Source organism: Festucalex cinctus, chromosome 18 (genome assembly GCF_051991245.1).
Source record: "Festucalex cinctus isolate MCC-2025b chromosome 18, RoL_Fcin_1.0, whole genome shotgun sequence".
Classification (NCBI taxonomy): domain Eukaryota; kingdom Metazoa; phylum Chordata; class Actinopteri; order Syngnathiformes; family Syngnathidae; genus Festucalex; species Festucalex cinctus.
In genome coordinates, this window is record NC_135428.1 from 10,984,344 (window position 1) to 11,003,468 (window position 19,125).

General features: G+C 40.5%; 2 protein-coding genes across 3 annotated transcripts in view; one reads left to right on the forward strand and one right to left on the reverse strand.

Annotated features, from left to right (window-relative positions):
- Window positions 1-5,872, reverse strand: part of tmem135 (transmembrane protein 135) — a 41,883-nt gene extending 36,011 nt beyond the window's left edge. Inside the window, exons 1-2 of the mRNA XM_077505367.1 lie at window positions 5,479-5,872; window positions 5,000-5,127 (exon numbers count right to left, since the gene is read on the reverse strand). Of these exons, the coding sequence (XP_077361493.1) occupies window positions 5,000-5,127; window positions 5,479-5,616 (266 nt within the window). The 5' untranslated portion in view covers window positions 5,617-5,872. The remainder of the gene's footprint in view (window positions 1-4,999; window positions 5,128-5,478) is intronic.
- A 1,595-nt stretch (window positions 5,873-7,467) lies between these two features.
- On the forward strand, window positions 7,468-18,999 carry hephl1b (hephaestin-like 1b). 2 transcript variants are annotated; one of them, XM_077505177.1, is made up of 20 exons: window positions 7,468-7,801; window positions 9,589-9,833; window positions 10,856-11,068; window positions 12,107-12,292; window positions 12,378-12,632; window positions 12,749-12,917; window positions 13,149-13,288; window positions 13,374-13,505; window positions 13,582-13,787; window positions 13,937-14,078; window positions 14,332-14,544; window positions 15,001-15,217; window positions 15,286-15,425; window positions 15,758-15,883; window positions 15,962-16,068; window positions 16,504-16,735; window positions 16,829-16,968; window positions 17,043-17,196; window positions 17,867-17,887; window positions 18,596-18,999. In XM_077505177.1, exons 1-20 carry the CDS (start codon window positions 7,629-7,631, stop codon window positions 18,670-18,672), a joined length of 3,288 nt encoding a protein of 1,095 aa, XP_077361303.1. In that variant the 5' UTR covers window positions 7,468-7,628; the 3' UTR covers window positions 18,673-18,999. The 2 variants fall into 2 exon arrangements, with proteins under 2 accessions (XP_077361303.1, XP_077361302.1); XM_077505176.1 differs by having other exon boundaries at window positions 7,469-7,801; window positions 13,934-14,078.
- The last annotated feature ends 126 nt before the right edge of the window (window positions 19,000-19,125 follow it).

The following is a 19,125-nucleotide window of genomic DNA, read 5'->3' on the forward strand; positions in this document are numbered from 1 at the left end:
TGTGCTAGTTATGGTTTGGAACATGACATCAAGTATAATGCAGATAAAAGTATGATTATGATATGTAGAACGAGGGAAGACAAAGGTCTGACATTTCCTGCTTTTTATCTGTCCAATATTGTGCTTCATGTGAGGAATAAAATAAAGTATCTGGGACATATATTCACAGAAGATCTGTCTGATGATGATGACATGTATAGGCAATGTAGGACATTATACGCACAAGCAAACACTCTGGCTCGCAGGTTTGGTTTCTGTACGGACAAGGTGAAGATCGAATTGTTTAAATCATACTGTACACCGCTGTACACAGCTCACCTGTGGTCAAACTACAAGAAAGGAAGTTTGCAAAGGCTGCAGGTGGCCTACAATGACGCTTTGCGGGTGCTCCTTAGGAGACCAAGATGGACTAGAGCAAGTGAGCTGTTTGTTACAGCTAGAATAAACGGATTACAAGCTACTTTGCGAAAGCTTGTATACAGTTTTATTTGTCGCTTGAATAGGACTATGAATGAAGTTGTGCTGTCTTTGACTGATATTAAGTGTAGTGCTGTACGGTATCAGTCTAGGATGTGGAAACATTGGTATGACTGCCTGATGACTGTATAACAGTCCCCCTGTTTTTTATTGGTTTTTATTGGTTTTTAATGTTTTTTTATTGTTTTTTATTGTTCTTTTATTGTTTTTTGATGGTGTATATTTTGTTATTCGTTTGTATTGGACTTAGAGTCTGGAATAAAGTTGAAGTTGAAGAAGTTGAAGTATATGATTCAGCTAGATGTGTGAATATTGGCAGGCATGCCTAATATATTCAAAAAGTATTCTATATAGCCATGTGCCAATCCATTTTGATTTTATTTTGTTAATTGTGCATCATTTTTGGCCTTTCCATGAAACTTTACAAACACAAAGCATGGAAAAAACGTTTAAAATTTAGATGGTTTCCTATTTGACAGTACCCCAACATGCCAGTACCCCGACGTGCAAATACCCCAACGTGGCCCGGGTTGCGAGGGCCCTTTATAGCTGCTCGCAGCTCTAGTTATTCTTCTTTTTCTTCTCCGCAAACAATCGCATTTTTGAGACACTAAACGTGAACGAAAACTCACCAAACTTTACACGCACATCAGGCCTGGCGAAAAATTTGATATTTTAAAGTCGCCATACATGATAACAGAAAAATGGCTCCTTAGCGCCCCCTACATAGGTTAAACGGATCCCTGTCCCGCTACGATTGTCCGACGGCTATGAAAATTGTGTGGCACCTGTAGCACATCCCAATGAACAAAAACCTCTTTGAAGTGTGTACCCTAAAATAGACAGAAAGTGAGGTATGAGTATTTAAATGTCCAATTTTTGCCAATTTTTGCACATTTACAGGGGTTATACTTTTGCCCGCTTCTCCTACACGGTTAACCCGATTGACTTCAAACTTGGGATGTACCATCTCAACACCTGGGACAACATCATTGTGAAAAATGAAAAGTTTTTGATATACTATATGACGGCGGCGGCGCATCAAATTTAGAGTTTAAAAATTCTTACTTCACGAAGCATTGCCGGTTGTACGTTTAATCTAGAGCTACGAAAATTGGTACACATATGTAACAGGCTATGACCTACAAAAAACTCTTTTTGAACCATATGCTAAACCTAACAGGAAGTCCACCATTTTGATTTATTTTGGAACGTGTTGCCATTTTTTTGGCCATTTCATTGGGGTCTTATTTTAACGAACTCCTCCTACAGTGTTTATCCGATCATCTTCAAACTTGGTGTGATTCATCTTAAGATGTTGAAGATGAAAAGTTATTGAAAGCTTTGTATTTCGTCGCACACTGTTGTCATGGCATGCACTGTTTTTAAAGGAAAAAAAATATCCTTAAAGAAGCATTCCCATTTGTACGAAGCAGCGAGAGCTACGAAAATTTGTAGACATATGTAACAGCCCAAGATGTACAAAAAAGTCTCTTGGTGCCCTGTGCTAAACCCAACAGGAAGTCCCCCAGGGGCCGGGCATCACATTTTGAGCTAAAAAACTCCTCTTTAACAAAGCATACCCGGCTGTACGTTTCACATAGAGTTACCAAAATTTGTAGAGGTATATAACAGCCCTCGAGGTACAAAAAACTCTTTTTGAACCATATGCTAAACCTAACAGGACGTCCGCCATTTTGATTTAATTTGGAATGTGTTGCCATTTTTTTTGGCCATTTCATAGGGGTCATATTTTAACAAACTCCTCCTACAGAGTTTATGCGATCATCTTCAAACTTGGTGTGATTCATCTTAAGATGTTGAAAATGAAAAGTTATTGAATGTTTTTTATTTCGTCACACGCTGTTGTCGTGGCATGCACTTTTTGCAAAGGAAAAAAAATCTTATTAATGAAGCATTCCCAGTTGTACGAAGCAGCTAGAGCGACGAAAAATTGTAGACATATGTAACAGTCCAGGATGTACAAAAAAGTCTCTTGGTGCCATGTTCTTAACCTAACAGGAAGTCCCCCAGGGGCCGGGCATCACATTTTGAGCTAAAAAACTCCTCTTTAACGAAGCATTCCCGGTTGTACGTTTCACCTAGCGCTATGATAATTTGCAGGCATACATAAGAGCCCATGATGTACAAAAAAGTCTCTTGGAACCATGTGCTAAACCAAACAGGAAGTCTGCCATTTTGATTTATGATGGGATTTGTTGCCATTTTTTGTGGCCTTTTTCAGGGGTCATATTTTAACGAACCCCTCCTACAAAATTTGTCCGACCGTCTTCAAACTTGGTGTGTTTCATCTTAAGATGTTTAAGATGCAAAGTAATCGAAAGTTTTTTATTTTGTAACACGCTGTTGCCATAGCAATTTTTCATTGTTTTTCATTGTTTGTCAAGTGCTGCTTTTTTTTTTTTTATACACATGAAAACTCATGAAACTTTGCAAACACATCAGACTTGTCATGAACATGAATTTTCAGAGATTTATTGTGCAATTTGCAATAAATAGCGCCCTCTAGACATTTTTATGAAGCATTTCCGATTGTATGATTATGCTATACCTACAAAAAAGTATTATGTAGCCCTTTGCCAAACCAAAGAGGAAGTCCGCTATTTTGATTTTATTTTGGGAATTATACATCATTTTTGGCCTTTTTCATTAAACTTTGCACAGACAAGGCATGGAAAAAACTAACATTTTAAATGGTCCTTGTTCCATGTAACAGTTGTCAAGTGCTGCTTTTTTTTTTTTTTATACACATGAAAACTCATGAAACTTTGCAAACACATCAGACTTGTCATGAACATGAATTTTTCAGAGATTTATTGTGCAATTTGCAATAAATAGCGCCCTCTAGACATTTTTATGAAGCATTTCCGATTGTATGATTATGCTAGACCTACAAAAAAGTATTATGTAGCCATTTGCCAAACCAAAGAGGAAGTCCGCTATTTTGATTTTATTTTGGGAATTATACATCATTTTTGGCCTTTTTCATTAAACTTTGCACAGACAAGGCATGGAAAAAACTAACATTTTAAATGGTCCTTGTTCCATGTAACAGTACCCCAACGTGCCAGTACCCTGACGTGCAAGTAACCCAACGTTGTGCTCAATAGCGCCCTCTATGCATTTTTATGGAGCATTTCCAATTGTATGATTCAAGCGATACACAACTAAAGATGACTTGACCAAGATTTATGAAAACTGGGAGGCATACCTATTAGCTTAAGACCTACAAAAGGTATTCTGTAGCCGTATGCTAAACCTAAAAGGAAGTCCACCATTTTGAATTTATTTTGGGAATTGCACACCATATTTTGTGTTTTGATTAAACTTTGCACACACAAGGCTTGTCAAAAACATTTTAGATGGTCCTTGTCCTATTTGACAGTACCCCAACGTGCCAGTACCCCGACGTGCAAGTACCCCAACGTGGCCCGGGTTGCGAGGGCCCTTTATAGCTGCTCGCAGCTCTAGTTGTTGTTTTGAATCTCGAGGCGTGAGTTGTGGATGTGTAATCTCGGTCCGTCCCAAAAAGCGTCCCGAAGACCGCGCGCGCTACTGCGTTTCAGTTCCGCGTACTTTTCGCTCCGGTCACTTTAGTTTCGCTTCCCTTGGCATATTTATATAATCGGAATTTGGACGTTTGTGAATCGTTCTCGATTGTTCCACGGCCGAATCGTGAATAATCTAAGAATCGGAAATTTTGCACACCTCTAATGCAAAGTGTGAAATGTTTTCACAGCATTTGATAGCTTTGCCACTTTTCAATGGACTATATTGTCGAAACAAATAATTGATTAGCCATAAACAGAAATCCTTGCCAAAAGATCAAAGCACTGAGGAAGTAGGCATGGATTTCCAACACTGAAGAATTTACACATCTACATCAAATCTCTCGAAACAGGATCTACTCTTGACAAACCACAAAGCAAAAGGCACTTAGGAAAACACTGAATTCTTAGAGTAGGCATTCAGGCAGCAGCCAGAAAAAAAAATCATCCAAAGGGATTGGACTGAACTGCAGTCAGGGACAGAAAAATTTTCAGTGATGCTCTAATATTAATTGTTGATATAGGCAATGGAATAATGTGGCCGAAAAACGTCAAATGCTGATAGCCTCATATCTGTTCAGATAATAACTAAAAAGAAATAACTGACCTTTACTTCATAGAAATAGAGAATGATTAAAAAGTAAACTACAACTCATTCCCGACTGATTATGTTGACGAAGACATTTGGGCACAGGCTTTTGTTTTGCTTCTTATCAAGACAAACACGCTTATTGATTCCTTTATTAGTGTTGGCGTGAGGTTTTAACCAAATGTGCTCATAAAAAGAGGGCAATATGGGCTAAATTCCAAGAATGACAAATACCATGAATGCACTAGGCATTCCTGGCAGTCTCGTCATGCCACTTTTTCACCTATCTACTTTTAAGCATCTCGCCAAAAAGAAACTTTCGAAAGCAGGAGCGATACAGTGACATTTGTGGTGGGAAACTGACCTGAGAATGCAGAAGAATAATATATAGAGGCCTCCATTGGCAGTGAGGAAAGAGGTAGACTGTAAGATCTCAGGGAGAAGCCTTTTTAAGTAGTAATCCTTCTTCCTTCTCCTAAGAATAGCTGCTATCTGTTGGATGAAAGAGAGATTACTGTTAGCATCGAGCCAATGATTGCACAAGAGTTGAGAAAACTTGTGTTTGCATATGTACTTAACAGTGGGCAATCCACATATCCAGTGGATGTTTGTACTGTCAGAACAAACCGTGTCAGTTGGATAATGTGTAAAAAAAAAAATAGCTGAACTTTTGGAGATAATTGTGTTAATTACACAAACTATTTTGACATTTTGTTTCAGAAGGGATCATTTGGCGTCACAATCGTAGGTTTGCTGAGTTTTAGCCAGTCTTCAAACATTCCCACAACTTTGCTAGGCTAGCGTTAGCGTCATACGTATGTGTTGTGAAACGGCACAACTCACCACGTAAAGAGGGGCGTATATTTTGAAGGAGACCTCCAGCGCGCCCCTCGTTATGTCCACGGTGGACTGCATACATGACGGGTTCCAAGTGTGACCGACTTCATAGCAGTTGTGCGTTATCTTGCTGAGGGCAGCCATGGATGTCTCGCTTGCTAGCCGAGTGACAGCCGGGAGGGGCGGAGACACGCCGCCGTGCGCGTTCACGTTGCTCGGACACGCTCGCGTCAAGACAGCAATGCAAATGCTTCGGTGAAAACAAACGGCGTATTGTATTGCTTTTGCCTGTGATTAGCATACAAAACAGCCAGGCGGATTGTTATAGTAGTTAAAAGATATTTAATCACATTTTGAAATCAAAATAATCCTCAAAAATCAAGTTACAATGATCCAAAGACCAATGCTTTTCAATGAGCAGAGAGTTTCCTTTCCCCGATTTGACCGCCATTTTAATTTGTGACGTAGGATCGGAATTGTCAACACAGTATTTTATACTTATTTTTAATTATTTATTTTTGTATTGTTTTGTTATATATAATTATGTAACAGGTAATATTTCTGAAATATCACTATTTAAAAAAATAAAAAATTATGTTTAGAAATGAATTATAGTTTAAACAATAAATAAGATAAGACAGAAATGCTACTTCACTTTAACATTTGTATATATGATGAAAATTGGACCCCATATCACACAGTGAAAAAAAAAAAAAAAAAAAAAAAAAGATCTCATCTATAAGATTTCAGGAGGTTAAATCAAAATGACTTCAGGTGAGGGGTGGCACGGTAGTCGAGTGGTTAGCACGTCCGCTTCCCAGTTCTGAGGTCTCCGGTTCGAGTCCAGGCTCGGACCCTCCTGGGTGGAGTTTGCATGTTCTCCCCGTGCCCGCGTGGGTCTTCTCCGGGTACTCCGGTCTCCTCCCACATTCCAAAGACATGCATGGCAGGTTAATTGGGTGCTCCGAATTGTCCCTAGGTGTGCGTGTGCGTGTGAATGTGGATGGTTGTTTGTCTCTGTGTGCCCTGCGATTGGTTGGCAACCAGTCCAGGGTGTCCCCCGCCTACTGCCCAGAGCCAGCTGAGATAGGCGCCAGCAGCCCCCGCGGAATAAGGAATATATATATATATATATATAAGGAATAAGGAATTGTGAGGAATAAGCGGTCAAGAAAATGGATGGATGGATGGACTTCAGGTGAGCTCCAACTCCAAGGAGCAAAGCACAATTATCAATTATCCACCGTACTGAATCACCACCGGGAGCTCCTTACACTGAATTTCTACACATGTAATGCATACAGGTGGCCAATAGATGTCAGTATCACATCTTCAGACGAGATGTGGTTTGCCACTGGTTATTGATGTACTACTGTAGTGTACGCTATTACTCAGCAGTGACAATTGGGTTCACCTGAATATCAACTTGAGCATGCAATTTGTAATATTGTTTCGCTGTAACCGACAATGCAGAGTTCTGGTTTGCAGTTTTTCTTTTAGATATATATCTTATATACAGGGGAATCCTAATAAATGAAAGTGAAAGTATAGGCTCTAAATTCAGATCACACCATTAACAAAATAATTTGAATGATTATAGCTTGCAGCTAGCAAAAATTCAATGTCAAGACAATCAGAATGATTTTAAACACATACATTAGTAAGGAAGTACTTTCACTTTTTTTTTTTTTAGCTGAACTCCATAAATAAATGCCTTAAAAAATAATAATAAAAAATAAATAAAGCACATGCAACATAGTAGGGAAAATGAGCTACAAATCTCATCCATCCTCGTGTAGAAATTTGACAGTCACTTCCCAAATTCCCGTGAGTCGTGACTATGCACTTTCACATAATTACAACCATTACTTTAATTTCCCAGCAGGACATCCCAATTATGACAAATCTGTCATAATTGTCGCGAGAGGATTGCGTGTTCTTTTTTTTTTTCTTTTTTTTTATATGCTTCATTCCTCGGAGGCGGTCGCTGCTTTCCTGCCTCAATATGAATAGACCGACTGTTTTCATTCGCACACACTCACAAGTCCTCTGACCTGTTGCGTTCACTTAGCGCTCTTCCTCACTGAAAAGAGTCCGTGGGTTTTAGCTCCCTATTGTTTCTTTTTGGGTGAACCTCTCTCGGATCCCGCGCGACCATGGAGCGGACTTTGACGGCATTATCTTGCTGTTTATTGTTTATCTTCTGTCTGGCCGTGGAGGGGACGCGGGGCCGAGAAAGGGTCTATTATGTGGCGGTCATCGAGGACTTGTGGGATTATGCGCCAAGTGGAAAAAACCTGCTGAACAACGTGGACGTCGCAAACGATGAGTGAGTGCATCATACGCTCATTTTCATGCAGTCAAAAGAACAAACAGAAAACGTTTTTTACGAGCTGGAGGATGCACACTGAGGTTAGCAGTGACTCGAAAGAACGTGTTATAACACGCAAAAGAGGTCAAAGACTGAATATTTGACCTCTTTTTCGACTATCTAGGCCTATAATAAATAAATCACACACCTCTCATATAACTTGGACTTTGTGTGAAACTTGCCTATCCCTTTTCTATTGACCAAAAATCAGGGTTCAAAAAATCAGGTCAAGAATGTAAAAACCCTGAAACAAATGAGTTATAGCCACAGGTGCTTCTGCTCAACAGGTGATGAGCTTGTGTACCTGCCAGTTGAGTAGAAACACCTGTGCCTCACGTCAATCTACGTAAACCCCAGAGTGGTCGCCAGCCAAACACAAGGCACACATATGACATTTTCATGCAGAATCCTCACATCTTCAAAAGCACTATTTTTAGTTGCTATCGTCTAAAAATCATAGACTTTGAATCTTGAGGCAACATAATGCCCTTCAGCTCCTGCGAAGTGAGGAAGAGTTGGCATTATAATGATGTCTAAATTGTTTTCATATTGATTTTGAAATTATTTTTGTTTTTAAATGCATCCATGCTCTCGCCCCACTGCACCCGTCTCTCGCTTCTGCCCCACACCCCTGTATGTTCCCTCAGCGGGTTAGGTCAGCGGATTAGCCTGTTGAGTTGTTCCAAAGACAAAGAGGAAAAATCAGTGGCGACAGTGCCGTTTCAGTTGCTGGCCCAAAATTGTGGAATGAGATGCCTCTTTTTGGCTATTAACAAAGTTTGAGATGTACACTTTTTTTTTTTTTTTTTTTTTTTTTTTTTATTGTTTGGCATTTATTAGTTTTTCATAGTTCGTTTTACATTTCTGCATCATTGCTGTGTACAGGATGTTTAAAAAGTGCTGCACAAATAAAGTTGGATTGGATTTATGGGTTTAATGTCGCTTTCACAAGAGGTACAGCATTTATATTCTTAAACAGTACAGCAACGAGTCAAAAGTCTACCAATTTAAATCTTTTAAATATTCTAATCCAGATTAAATTTGCACAGTTTGAACCACTTTAGTCTGAACATGATTAAAAGTCCACCATGTAACGGAACTAACAGGGATGAGTTAGGAAGACTGTCACAACATCCTTTAAGTTCTTGTTTGAAACATACCAGAGGAGTATGATTGCATAATACTGGACTTTTCTGAGTTACTGGATCAGCCAAACATTTTTTTTTCCCTTCCCCGAAGTCAGCAATCACTGTGGTTTACATCTTTTGGCTGATGTCAGACTAAGCATTTTAGCATAGGCTGTCTTGAACTTTGGACACATTTTGCTTTCCTGTTTCACTTTCAACATTTTGGGTGAAAATCTCTTTGCTCTTTAGTGAATCATGTTGTTTGCCAGCGACATACAGTTCTTTCAATTTGTTGTGTGGCATCGCAGCGACATTTGACCTGTGACTCATTTCTTAAGAGTCTGATTCAGTGATCGACAATGAATAAAGATAAATCACAGCCTTTGTTTGTATTCAATCGTGTGTAGGACAAACATTCTGAGCGTCAGTTCTTTTGTTCAATTTGGACCATTCAAAAGGGCAATACAGTAAACCTATACTTCATAAAGAAAGGTCTTACAGACTCAAGTGGATTTGGATTACGCTGCCATCTTCTTTCTATTTTAAGTGTAGTGGTTTTCAATTTCAGAACAATCACTCATGTAGTAGAAATCTCACTTCTTATGCGATCCATTTCAGGCACGCATCAATCTTTCTGCAGCGAGGACCCCAGCGTATTGGCAGTGTTTATAAGAAGGCCATGTTCCGAGAGTACACTGATGCCACATACAGCCAACAAGCCCCCCGGCCCACCTGGTTGGGCTTCCTGGGACCCATACTGCGAGCGGAGATCGACGACATCATCGTGGTCCACCTGAAAAACATGGCATCCAGGAACTACTCGATGCATCCCCATGGAGTTTTCTATGAGAAGAATATGGAAGGTAGCTTTCAAAGAGTGTATTTTATTTTATGACTGAATATAAAAATGCTCATACAGTACATAAATAGATATAGCGTGAAATTAAATAGCTGCAGGTGTTGAAAATGTCAGGAAGTTACAGTACATTAAGACACGATGGTCGTTTTGCATTGCAAAAGAATGATACCATTTGTGATGGTGGGATGTGCCTCCGACTTGTAGCTTAACTAGTTGGGTTTTCCACATCAACTCAGGGTGGTCAGTCCTAACCAAGGCTTGTTGCATGGACCGATGAAGCCTTCTTTACCTATAAGCACCTTTAAGACAAAAGACAGTCCAGTTCAATTGACCTGAGACACATGGCAACTGTTTTAAATAGTGAAAAATTGCATAATCCTTCTCCTTTAATGTCACAAATCTCAAATTAGATTTGTGACTGGGAGAACAGAGGTACATAAAAAATGCATAGCAATCCTTAACTTGATGTCTATAGGACAATAATGTGCTAGTATTTTTGAAGCCTTTGTTATGCAACAGGTCCCCATCCCCCACTATTCAGGAGAGAGCGGCCCACTGCATTTGGGATTGTTTTTTGGGAAGTGAAACCAAAAGTAGAAACCTGTTTACCCCGGAAATAAGAAGATGACAAATAACAGTGCAAAAGTTTCTTCTTGCTTTATGTTCTTGATAAGGCACACATAAAGTCTTTTGGCCTTTTTTCATTCTTATTATACATCCTTGATAAGGGGCAAAGTTTTGTGGTTTTCAGAAAATGAGATAAAACAGGAAGGTTGGGTTGCTTTCCTGCCACTTTTAAAGAAATACTGATAAAATCAGCAAATTGAGGAAAAACAGTGTCGCGTGTTAAGTGCAGTGTGGCATACCACAATAAGTAGGTGTTGACAGATCACACAAACATTTCAACAAAGAAAATGGTAATTGTTGTCATTTAGGATAACACCACAGAAATCTATGGTGCTAGCCTATGCACAATAAATCTTAAATGTAAACTGAAATTGTCTTGTTTTTTTGTTGGCCTCCCAGGAGCACTTTATCCAGATGGGACATCTGGTCACCTCAAAAAGGATGATTCCGTACCACCAGGTGGAAGCTACACTTACCGCTGGGAGGTCAAGCCCGAATTTGCCCCTACTGATGACGACGCCAACTGCTTGACCTGGGTGTACCACTCTCACTTGGAGGCCCCCACGGATATCGCCTCTGGACTTATAGGGGCTCTGCTTACGTGCAAGAAAGGTGTGGAGGCATGTGCTTACATGTTATGACCAACTGATTGCATCTAATTGTTTTTTTTCCCCCTATCAAAAAAAAAAAAAAAGAATGCTGGGTTGTTAAAAGTGAAATCACGTGGGTGCTTGGTTTTGTTTATTCACGTCTTTTCCTTATCAAGCTACTATAAGTACACCGGAAACCAGCCAATCTGACTGCAGCGGACAGACTAGATCGACCCCTATCAATGTCAGCCTGATGTCTTTGAACGAACGTACACACATGGACGTCTACCCAAAACAAGGAATATAATAAAAAATCTATTTAAAACAAAACAACAACTGCAACATGGTGGGGTAGTGGTTGGCAGCTCTGAGGTATGAGGTTCAAATCTCAGATCAGACCTTCCTGTGCGGAGTTCGCATGTTTTTCACGGTTTTCTATGTGTACGATGGTTTTCCTTTTACTTCCCATCGAAGGGGGTGGCCATTTTGCCACTTGTTGACTTAAAAAAATGACATCACTGTTACTCAGGTTTCAGGTAACGACCAATCACGGCTCACCTTTTTCTGCGTTTAGTCATGTGACATTTGCAAGCTGAGCCGTGATTGGTCGCTACGTGAGCCGAGAGCAGTTGTGAAGTCATTTTCAGTTGACAGCAAGTGGCAAAATGGCCACCCACAGGTGCTTTTTGATGCTTCCACAAATGCAGTATTAATCAGAATACCGTTTTTAGACTAGCGGGGCTACATAGAACATATTAGAATTTTTTTTAGTTAATGTCCCTTTTACGTCCATTTTAACGTTCCTTTGTGGTGTGACTGGTTTATCTAGGGTTTATTGTCCAATGGGGTAGTTATGACCAAGCACTATGAACTCTGCCTAGCAAGAAATGTGGCGTCATCAGGTAAAAGATAACGACAATCTGTTGAACTGCATTGCTTGAGTAATTTTTACTACGTTATGGCATGTATATATGCAGGTTGTTTCAGGTGTTGAGTAGGTGTAAATTCACATGTCGAATATAAGCTGATGACTGTAAATATCTCATCTTTCACTCATCAGGAATCCTGAAGGAGAGTCGTGACGAGGGCATAGCTCGCAATGACGTGGCCCAGGATGTCTTCCTGATGTTTAACGTAGTGGACGAGAACCTGAGTTGGTACCTCGAGGACAACATTCAGAGATGTATCGATCCATCTGGGGTTGACCGTGAAGACGAAGACTTTCTGGAGTCAAACCTGATGCATGGTAATAGATTGTGTTAACCAAAAGCAACATGTTTGTTCCATCCATCTCCTTCCCTCTAACCTCTCCTTGTCCCCTTGTGTAATAGCCATTAATGGGTACATGTTTGGTAACCTTCCCGGAATTGAGCTATGCCAGCACCGTGCAGTGTCTTGGCATTTGTTTGGCATGGGTAACGAGGCGGATATTCACTCTGCCTTTTTCCATGGAAATACCTTACTGGACCGCGGCCACCGAACGGACGTGCTCAGCCTTTTCCCGGCCACTTTTGCTACAGCTGAGATGGTCCCGACAGCAGGGGGCAAGTGGCTGCTGACCTGCCAAGTTAATGACCACCTGCATGGTAGGGCGCTTGACCTTTAAAACCACTCCCCATCTGGTCTTTTACTGTAAACATGAGAAACTTGCACTGCATCTTATGGCTGTAAGCGTGCGTCAAACGTGTCTCTCCTATTCCAGCTGGGATGCAGGCCTTTTATCAAGTGAAGTCCTGCAGCAATGAGACCAGCTCCACAGAGATGAGTGCTATTGTTAGGAATTACTTTGTGGCAGCAGAGAAAACGCTGTGGAGCTATGCTCCCTTGGGAACAGATCGGATACAAAATGTTTCTCTCACTGATGCTAACAGGTATGAGTCCTGAAGAGGAAAGTCTACTCAACCTTTATAGGGCGCCGACTAAAATACTGCAATTGCAAAATTACAAAGTACATTGATTACAGTCAAACCTAAATGAATATTATAATATTTTGGAAAACTGCATTCACAGTGACGTTCAAATAAGTATTTTCGCTTTGTAACTGTAGATCGTCTATCATTTATCTTATCCTGTCTAATTTACACACATGCCTTTTTTCCCAGTCCATCAGAGACATTTTTTGGTAAAGATGGCGGTCGAATCGGTGGTACCTACAATAAGGTGATATACAAAGAGTACACAGACGGTACCTTCAGCACGGAAAAATTACGGAGTTCTGATTCTCTCCACTTGGGAATCTTGGGTGAGGCTTATCAGTTCCTCAGAGGCTAAATTTGAATCCCCACTAACCCCTCCTCCTATTTTATCTGTGCCTTGTATTTGTTAAGGTCCGATCTTGAGGGCAGAGGAAGGAGACACCCTCAAAGTGACCTTCTTGAATCGGGCTGATAGAAACTACAGCATTCACCCTCATGGCCTGCATTATGAAAAACGCTTTCAAGGAAGCAGCTATGACGACGGTGAGAAGTTCATTTTTATACGCTACACTACACTGTGATACCGGATGTAACCGCTGCAGTTGTTTATGTGCAAAAGGTGTTGACAAACCTGGCGCTCACGTCGCTCCTGGGGAGACTTTCACCTACACCTGGCAGGTCCTGGAAGGTCCGTCATCCTCCGACTCTGCATGCATCCCTTATTTGTACTACTCGGCAACAGCACCTGTTGAGGACACCAACTCTGGTTTAGTGGGACCTCTGCTGGTGTGCACCAAAGGAGCGTTGGGGGACAATGGAACTCAGGTTACTTATCATGAAAAAATGCAGTTTAAAGCGGGGCAGAATGTTACTGACTGCAACATACTGAAAAGTTATTACATTATTAGATAGGATCTTGTATTGAATTTCAATAGCCTTAATGTCTTGACCTCTACTCCCATTATTGACAGAAGGGTGTGGACAAAGAGTTCTTTCTTCTGTTTTCTGTCATGGACGAAAACCTGAGCTGGTATTTGAAGGAAAACATTGACTCATTTGGCACCATTGAGTCAAATGCAGATGATGAAGACTTCCAAGAGAGCAACAAGATGCATGGTGAGCAACTCGTGCTACAAGACAGTGGCAACGCATTAAGCAAGAAGTTTTGAAATATCCTTGGGCTCATTTTTCATATCACAAAATTTGAACAGAGGTGTGTTAATTTCTATATCCACTTTAACGGGGGAACACTATACAGCGTTGGTAACTCATGTAAATGAAATGCAGTGGACAAACAGCTCTGCAGGAAGCACCTAGTTTTTTTGCTTCCGGTTTATACTTCCTTGTGTGTTTTCCTGCATTTCAACAGCCGTAAATGGCCTCATGTACGGGAACCTTCCTGGACTCGACATGTGCGCCGGAGACAAAGTCATGTGGTACACCTTCGGTCTGGGCACCGAGGTGGACATCCACGGAGTTTATTTCCAGGGGAACACCTTCAATAAGCAAGGCACCACGAGGGACACCCTCAACCTCTTCCCTCACACCACAACTACTGTGGAGATGCAGCCACTCATTCCTGGTCAGTGTCACAATAATGTACACATCCTGTTTTCTGAATGAACGGAGAGGGGTCACCCATTCATCCAGATTGTATTTGACAAGCAGATATGTCATTTACAATCTTGTTTAGATATATTTATGTGCAGCTTTCCGGAGACAGTAGGAGATGTTCTAGTCCTTATCTGGGAAACCACAACATTCTTTCATTTCCTGCAATAGAAATACGTTACGTATTTAATCCTTATGCAGATGGAAGGAATCCTAACAGGACAGTTCAAGGAAACATTCACCAGCTAACACAACCAAAGCCTGTATACATGTGATTTGTATTCATCCAAAACTACATGACTATTTAGCTATTAAAAAAAAAAAAGGTCACACAATCATGCCGAAATAGGAAATGGCCTTCCATAAACTCAGAAGCATAGAATAAAAGATTCCCATATACCAACTGTTTCACTTACTTCTCCAACAGATACTTACGAAGTGAGCTGCAGAGTTACAGACCACTACTCGGGTGGCATGAAGCAGCAGTACAGGGTGACCTCCTGCCCAGGACGCAAAGTGAAGAGTGCACATACAACGCCGACTAAAACTGTTCAGTATTTCATCGCCGCTGAAGAAATAGAGTGGGACTACTCACCCAGCAGGGAGTGGGAGCTGGAGAAACACCACAGCACATCGGAGGGCAGGTTTGTGAGTCTCGGATAGAACGTATCAATAGCTGTTAATGGAGGAAAAAAAATATTATTTTTTGCAGTCCAGGCAATATATTTGTGGGGAGAGGGAAAAATCGAATTGGCTCACGCTACCAGAAGGTCGTGTATCGAGAATACACGGATGAAACCTTCACAGTTGAGAAGAAAAGGGATGCCAATCAAGAACACTTGGGAATTTTGGGTAAGAGCTTCATGAACTATAATCATCATAATATATATTTAAAAAAAAAAAAAAAAAAAAAAAAAAAGTCTAAAACATACCTAAAATGGAATGCAATAAGCCGCTTCACTAAGTTCTATGTAAAATGTGAATACTGTACAAGTTGGACTTATTTTTACTGTATTTCATCTCTGTAAGTCAGTTGCAAATTTCCTATTTTAGCTGCAATCTGTCTGGAGCCCCTGAAGTACCCTAAGCTAAATCTGCCTCACCTCAAGTCTTTATACACTGCGACTTCTAGAAGGTTTTAATAGGCAAAGCTAGAATATGAGCATTTTCTTTTTGCCTTGTAGGTCCAATAATCAAATCCGAGGTGGGAGAACAGATTGTCGTCCTGTTCAAAAACAAAGCGAGCCATCCATTTAGCATTGCTGCACATGGAGTTAAAGCCACTGGCCCTTCTCTTGCTGTGGAGCCTGGTAAGAGAGTGTGTGGGGGGGATAGAATATATTTGGCTTGTGAATGCTCACTTAACGTTATCAACGTTCTGTTATCAGGCTTCTTGACAATGGTGTCGTGGAATGTACCTGAAAGCTCCGGACCAGGGGACTCAGATCCTAACTGCATTTCCTACGCGTACTACTCTGACGTTGACTTCATCAAGGTGCACGTTGTCTACATACAGTAAAAGTCACATGCAAACACACGGTTTACAACGTGTCATAAGAAGATGTTAATTATCAACTTAGCTGTCATGCGAAAGTCAAAATGGGATATACGGGCAAAAAAAGTTGGAAGACAACTCTTGATCAGTCAATTAATCAATGTGGGGTTTGACTCATCTCCTTAATTTCCCTGGAACCTTAACTCAGACCTTTGGAATTACATTACAACATTGGTGCCCTTTGACCTGACAAATGTTTTTCCGCATGAATAAAAAAAAAAGTGGATTCTGTTACCCTTAAGATGGCTGGTGTTTACAATTTCTGTAGATGGAATGTCTTAGTATGCCAATACTTTAGTCCACAAGTGAAAGTTAAACGCAACACACAAGACATGTTGAAGGAACATTAATAATGAAACATTTGTGCATGTGCAGGATATATACAGCGGTCTTCTGGGCCCGCTGCTGGTCTGCAGGCCCGGGACTCTGAAGGGAAAGGGTCCCGACCGACAGAGGCTCGACATCGAGAAGGAGTTTGCTCTGTTTTTCATGGTGCACGATGAAAACCAGTCTCACTATTTGAAAGAGAACATCAGAACATACCTCGGGGAGGACCCTGACACCTTCACACCGGATGACGATTTTGAGGAGAGCAACAAGATGCACGGTAAGACAGAGAGGGGATCAGTCAAAGAAGCAAACTTTAAAAATGTGAGGCTGACGTGTAAATCACTCATCCGGATAAATGTGTGTTTTGTAGGGATTAATGGCAAACTGTATGGCAACCTCCACGGGCTGGTTATGACCCAGGGACAAAAGGTTGATTGGTATTTACTGGGCATGGGCAACGAAGTGGACATGCACACTGTACACTTCCATGCTGAGACTTTTACCTACAAGGTGAGCTTCACACACGCACTAAAATCCACCACATAAACCGGCTTTGGTTTGTTGACGTGAATTGTTTGTGTCAGAATGACCGCGTGCACCGCGCAGACGTCTTTGACCTCTTTCCCGGGACTTTTCAAACGGTGGAGATGGTGGCTGGAAACCCGGGAACGTGGCTGCTCCACTGTCACGTGACGGATCATATCCACGCAGGCATGGAGACCACCTTCACCATTAATGGTAAGTTAGTAACATGCACTCTTAAAAACGGTTGGGTCAAAAGTAACCCAATTTTAGATCATAAATGGGTCGATACACTTTATGATTCAATTTGACCCAACTTTCTGCGTTGTTTTATACAAAATTAATAATTACACAATATTAGACCCAGAGTTGGGTCAAATTAACCCAAGTAGAGTATCTGACACATTATGGGTTATAATATACAAAATTACTAAAAAAAAAAAAAAAAAAAAAAAAAAAAAATACCCAAAGTTGGGTAACATTGATCATGTAGATGATCTGATCTAACATTTGGGTTTGTTTTATTTAAAAAAATAAATAAATAAATAAATTGACCCAAATCTAACCCAATTTACTGATTTTTTTTTATTTTTATTTATTTTTTTATTATTTTTTATTTTTTTTGAAAATGACCCAATTTTTGACCCAAAGGTGGGACAAACAGAACTAAATAGATGATTTGACCCAATTTTCTGGGCAGTTTTATACAATATGACCCAATTTTTTGACCCGAAGTTGGGTCAAATAGACACAAATAGAGGATCTGTCCATTTTTCACCCATAAAGGGTTATTTTTGACCCAGTGCGTATCTTACGCATGTGCTCTGAATGAAGAAAACCTACCATAGAGAACTGCTTTCAATATTTCACATTTGCTCTTTTTCAGAATCAGAGAGCAAGTCACATGGTAAGATGCTATGATCGATCTTAAGACAGATTATAGTGCCTCACATTTTAATAAGCCCAGTGTCATCAGATGTTGAATAAAGTGAGTAAAATGGTCTCCTGGCCCATCAATTTGCCCCTTGAGCACAAAAGTATGCAATGATGAGGGCTTTAAAGGGGAAGTCAACCCAAAAATCTACGCAGCCCCACTAATCTAAATTTGGTATTCTGGTTAATATTGCATTAGTGGTGTATGAGTTAAGCAGCAAAATCTAGCAGTTTGTAACCATCTCAGGGGGCGGCCATTTTGCCACTTGTTGTCCACTGAAGATGGCATCACAGTTGCTCAGGTAACAGCCAATCACAGCGCAGCTTCATAAATCAGGTGTGCTGTGATTGGTCGTTGCCTGAGCCCTGGGCAACTGTGATGTCATCTTCAGTCGACAGCAAGTGGCAAAATGGCCGCCCCCTGAGATGGATAAAAACGGCTGGATTTTGCTGCTTAACTCATAGTCCACCGATGTAATATTAATCATAATGTCATGTTTAGACCAGTGAGGTCACACATAATATATTATTGTCAAGAAATGTTTAAGGTTGACTTCCACTTTAAGTTTAGGTCCTGAATGAGCCTTTGTATTCATATATCACTGTTTCACAATCACAATAGGCTAATCGAGTATCATGTAAATAACCATTGTCTTGCTGTAATGTGTCTAACCTTCTGCAGCTCCTGCTCCTAAAGGTGCCAGGCAGTTATTGCTCTCCCTCACATTCGGACTTGTGACAGTCGCTGGGATGCACTGACAGACTCTGGGAACTGTCGAAATACACTGGGGAAAAAAAAGAAAAAAAAAATCACACAAGTATTTGTTTACTTGACGTTGTGATATTTGTTTACTTGACATTGTGGCTTAATGCAAATGTCAATTCGGTCCAAATGTTTCAAAGACTGCAAGTTCTAGCGTGTGTATACCAAATACTACTATGGAACTATTTTATACATATGGAAGCTTTCTATGTTGTCATGTTGCACTATGTTCTTATACTCGGCTGGATTTGCAAAACACTGCTGCACCAAATATTTTGATATGAATGTAATTGTACAATAAAAATGTTTTTGTCAAAGTTGAAGTTGTGATTGAGTACAATATTGTGCACACTGTAATAGCATGAGGTACTTCCACAGGGTGGCACTGCTTGTTATACTGACAGCACATGATATAGTGCAGCATTCAGCAAATAGGTTAGGAATGCAAA